At 30.5% G+C, this 5,574-nt stretch overlaps 1 protein-coding gene across 1 annotated transcript; it reads right to left on the reverse strand.

Annotated features, from left to right (window-relative positions):
- Positions 1-915: 915 nt before the first annotated feature.
- Positions 916-1,856, reverse strand: LOC100244496 (auxin-responsive protein IAA33). Its single transcript, XM_002268780.4, has 2 exons — positions 1,384-1,856; positions 916-1,269 (listed from the first exon to the last, which is right to left on the reverse strand). The coding sequence occupies exons 1-2, from the start codon at positions 1,809-1,811 to the stop codon at positions 1,191-1,193; spliced, it is 507 nt and encodes a 168-aa protein (XP_002268816.1). The 5' UTR covers positions 1,812-1,856; the 3' UTR covers positions 916-1,190.
- Positions 1,857-5,574: the final 3,718 nt, after the last annotated feature.

Genomic DNA, 5,574 nt, shown 5'->3' on the forward strand with positions numbered 1-5,574 from the left:
CATCTCTTAAATAAACATATGATTTCTAGTTTTTCTCAAATATTTCAAAGTATGTTTTCCAAGAATCCATGATCTAGGTCTAAATTAAATTGATATCTAATTGTCATGCCAACTACATGATAAATATATTGGTCTAGTGCATAAATTAGGTTATATAGACCAGGTTTTCCGATTAGCCCAACATCGAGGGATTTCCCGCATCTCCTCCTTCCATCAAGTGTTTTATAGCATATTGATCCTTAAAAGAGAAAGAAAGAATTTCATGTTTTATGGTGATCAAAAGTCCTTTCTTTTCAAAATATGTATTACAAGTCTCACTTACACGTTATCATTCTATTCTTGCAATTTGGCAAAAAATCGACTTTAAATGTGGTTTCCTTCTTTTAGATCTTTCATATCAAATAATCGTCTATACCTAAAACAAAAAACAATTAATATGTTTTCTTTACCATTGTTGCGTACATTATACGTTTTATCTAAGTCTACACAAGAACCTAACAAACCTAGATGGATATTCCAACAATAAGACAATTGATAAAACTTTTCAAAGGATCTACAAAATGATTATTTTGCTGTCTTAGATTCTTGGATTCTTGCTACAAATACATCTTGTTGCATCATTAGACCATTCAAGAATCAATCTCTTCCTAAGACTCTCCAACATATCGTTTGATTTCTCTCCAATCAATTAGTGCTTGGAGAAAATTTCCAAACATCAAAAGTTATCAAGTAATTGAAAGTTTCCCATATATAAAAATGCAAAAATTAGAGCATGCATGCATGAAAAAGAAAAAAAAAAAAAAAGTACCTATCACTCATCTGCTTTTTATTAAGATATTGAGAAAATAACATGATACATAATAAGATTGATGATATTCAATATATATATATAATACTTTCAGTACTTTTCATAGCTCTATTCATCACCTCAACTTTTGCAATAATCTTGATCTTCATATTGTCTTCACAAAAAATCATCTTACATCAACACTAGTAGAGGATGATTAGATAGAAATAATAAAAAACAGAAGCCAAGAAATGTTTCATCTTTCTTCATCGTACAAGGAATAGTGATACAACCAAAAACTTTACACAAATAAATGCCCACTTTTCTTGATTTAGATTCGTTGTAAGTTTATAACTTCCTCTTCTTCCACCACCACCATCACCTTCCTAGCTCAGGCAGCTGCCTATACCCCTCCTCTTCCCTTCCTTGAATTCCTCTTCGCCGGCAAAATCCGAATTCTTTTGGCAACGCGCACAAAATCTCTGAATCATAAAAACGTAAAGTTGTTAGATAATGGATTTTATAATCGGGAAAATTAGTTTTCTTGTTTGAAGTCTTAGAGGGTTTAGGAAAAGGTGACTGTTATTGTTACGTACTTCCAATTAAGGTCGCCGGCGAGGAGAAGATCGTTTTCCATGTCCTCGTAGGCAATGAGGTGGCCGGGAACAGCGTTGGACAGATCGAGCTCGTGGTCGCCTCCAGCAGCGCCGACGTCGGCGCTGCTGCCGTCGACGAACATCTGGCGGAGAGCCCTGGCGAGGCTCTGGTAGCTGGCGTGGCTGTGGAGGCTGATGCGGTGGCAGATCGAGCGGCCCTCGAGCACGACGGTAACCGGCGGCACCACGGCGGCGACGAGGTCATCGTCCGCGAGGCCTGGGAAGGTTTGGATGGAAGAAGAAGAGGGCTGCGGAGGCGCTGCGGCCCGCCTGGCGTAGAAGCCGGCGGAAGAGGGACGGTGGTTTTGAGACCATCTTCTTGAATCGAAGGAGTCCTGGGTTTGATGTTGGAAGCGAAAGGTGTTCATTGCGGAGGAGAATTTGGCTGAGGAAAGTGAAAAAGGATTTGCTTCGACTTATAAGCACTGAAAATACTCATAGCTAGTTTGGTCCTTTTGGTGGGGTTCACCAAACATGTGTGGGAAATGGGAATCACAATTTTGGAAAATACCCACTTTCCACGCACTTATTTTTAAATAATAACTCTTTCAAAATAATAATAACCTTTGAAAATAATTCAAAAGATAATTTCGTAAAATACTTTTAATAAAAAAAATACATGAAATGTTAATTATTTTAAATACTTTTAATAAGATAATAACTCAATTTTTTGGTATTGAAACACATTTTTCCCCTTTTAAATTTTAATTTATATTTTCAGCTTCCTTATTATTTGAAATATATTAAAAAATATAGAAAATACTTTTATTTAATAGCTAATAATCAATTAAAATATTATATGAAACTGTTTTTATTTACCTTTAAATAAAAACACAGAGACAGAGTCAACAACTGGCTACAAGCAACTGAGTATGTTTTCTTGCAACAGCAAAAGAGCCTCTTATTTATTTATTTATTTTGAATTTGTATTATTTTTATTATATTTTTTAATAATATTTATGGGGATGGTGAGTAATTGCGTGAAGGAAAAGGAAGCTGAAAATATAAATTAAAATTTTAAAGTATTAAAAAAAAAATTGAAAGTTTAAAAAATTAAAATAAAAATAAAAAAAAACATTGTAAATTGAAATGCATGGGCGCTGCGGTCGCCGAACGCCTCGCGAGTTTGACCCTCACTCGGTCGGGTGCGCCACGTCATCGTCTCCAATTTTTTATCTATATATTTTGAAATTACAATCACACCCCCATGTGTATGGTTATTTTGGTCTTTTTGCTTGGTATCTCGCATGAGGTGGTATCACCGGCTTTGACACAGCATGATCGGCCATGGTGCTGCGTCACTAAAGGTTCTAGATTACTTCAAGGTCAACGCTGAATTTTTTTTTTATTTTGATCCAGCGGTAGCAAAGTTGCCGTCCTATGGAGGATGATGAACCTCCCAACTGTATACAACCGTCACACCATTTGCATTTATTCATGCGTTAAACCCTGCCCTACTCTTTGGGTTCTTTCCAATTTCAATTTATTATTAATATTTCCCAAAAAAATTATTTTAAAAACGTTAAAATATATCATTAGGTGATTTTTTTTAAAACAAATTTCAATGCCCATATTGGTAACTGTTTTTTAAAAGAATTTTTAAAAATTGTTCTCCTATTTTTATATAAAACCTAAAATATTTTAACATATTTTAATATTTTTAAATATATTTTAAAAATAAATTTTAAATTTAATATTTTATTTTTAATTATTTCACATGTTTGTATAATTATTTCTTTAAACAATTCTTATAAAATAAGTGAAAATAATAAAAAAAATTAAAAGATATTATCTAAAAATATTATATTTTTTGTTATTAAATATATTTTCTGTATTTTTTGATTTAGAGAATATAAATGTGCTTTAAAAAACTATTTCCAAATAAGTCAATATTTTTGTTATTTTTGGAGTATTATAAAGAATATTTTAAAAAAAAAATCATATTTTTTCATAGTTGTATAATAATTTATAAATAGTAAGTTTTCATATTTAAATTCTAAAAATTTTATTATTAAAAAATGTTTTTAAGATATGTTGTCAAAACCTAAATTCCGATAACTATTTTCCAAAATCACTATCAAACTGATTGTAAATTACCCTACATTTTATTTTCGTTACATTTTCAATCAATATATTTTTCTTACCCTTTATAATTTTTTATATGATTCTCCCAAAGTTTAAAAAATACAAAAAGATAAAAAAAAGGAAAATTAAATTAATAGGACTATTTTTTTCACACTTACCTAGAAGTAATCTTTTAATATTTATCTTCCCCTTTCTCAAATTGACTTCGGTTGTATTGTGTCTTTAACATCGCTATTAATGAACATATATTACAAGTAATAAATAGCTTTCACATAGGAGGAGTACATGATCGGCTCAAACCTAATAACCTAATAACCTAACCCTAACCTATAGATTTGAGTCTTGGCAAAATTGGTACCATAAACGCAAGATTGTGCAGGTTGGCATTAGCTCGCATGCATGTGAAGTTGTTGAATGTTTTTAACTATTATTAAAAAAGTCGCATTGTGTAAGAAAATATCAAATATGTTATAAGATCTCGATATTTTATACCTTTGAGTCTTATTATCTTGAATTATAGTTTTATTTATCATAATCTTATATGTTTGTATCTTGTTTTCGTATATTTATACTCTTGTTGAAGATTCAAATTTTTTCGTACATTTGAACGGTTCAAATCTCAAAGTTCAATATGATACTAACTACTAAAAATTGGGTGACAAAATCAATATCATAAATATGGGAGCAACTTTTGGGTTAGCAACATTGAGTGGTTTGAGATAAATTGATAGGACTTTTCACCAAATTGAATAAGTTCATAAATCATGGGTGACTTAAATTGCTTTGGCAAGTGGCTAGTTGTCTACATTAAGAAGTATTATTTTGAGTGACAAAGAAGGTATCATTGTCCAATTAATAGTAAAGGGTGTTTCAAGCGATCCAAGGTTAAAGATGTTGGGAGAACAACTCCCTTATTTGTTAAAATTGATTATAAAATTATGCATGAAATAGTGTGTAACATATTAAAAAAAACCCAGATTGAAAGCGTCTTTTCTTAACTCGTTTCCTCTCGTGCACTAATGTCTACTCTAAGTTCAAGGACCCTTATGATTTTAATTGTGGGATTAATACAAGTTCATTACACATGTAATATCACAAATTTCTTCCCTAAACCAATACAGGATATTACATTCATTCCTTTCACTAACCCCATACAGACATAATGTCACAGTAATATCACAAATGATTCTGAGACTACTCAAAACACTCATTTAGAGTCTCATACAGAGGTTGATGATTGATTTTGACATCATTTGTAATAACTCACTCCCTCTCATATAGATACTTTGAATCTCAGAACATCACAATTTTAAAAAGTGTTTATATAGCTAAAAAATGTTCATAACATATATAGTATTAGGAACAAGAAAATAATGTTGAGTTAGCATAGGGAGTTCTTATAATATCCCATATCAGTTAGAGCAAGAAGTTTCTTAGAATATATTTGTAGTAGATTCCTCTTAACTAAGTGAAGAAATTTTTAAGTTATGAAAATGCATTAGGTTTAAAGCAAACAATATTAATGAGGGGTGGAGCTAGTTTTACTCTCCTCGGCTTCAAATCAAATGAAACTGGTTTTACTCTCCTCAACTGCGAATTAGATCATATAAAGGAGTAGATTTTTATTTGACTAATTATTTATAAAAAAAAAATTCAAGCATTTTTTAGAAAATATTTTTATAAATATAAAATGAATTACACTTTAAAAACCATAGTATAAAAAATATGGTATCAAAATTAACATTTCTACTAAATCTTTTTCACAATTTATTTGTTACTTTTTATCTAATCACAAATTGTATACTAACCATATATTTCATACTTTTAGAGCTAGCCAAACAAATTATTTTCAAAAAATATTAACTTAAATCTGAATATGACAACATCAACCCTTATAACACATGCAATTAAGAAAGGGAAAGTAATGTATTAATTTCTTTTAAGGTGTTGCTTGTCTAATGGTATTATTATTTTGTAGATGGATCAATTTTAGTTATTAAATTTGTGAAAAATATAGGTGATGTTTGGTAATTGTTTTGAAAAGAG

The sequence above is a fragment of the Vitis vinifera genome, chromosome 11 (genome assembly GCF_030704535.1).
Source record: "Vitis vinifera cultivar Pinot Noir 40024 chromosome 11, ASM3070453v1".
NCBI lineage: Eukaryota > Viridiplantae > Streptophyta > Magnoliopsida > Vitales > Vitaceae > Vitis > Vitis vinifera.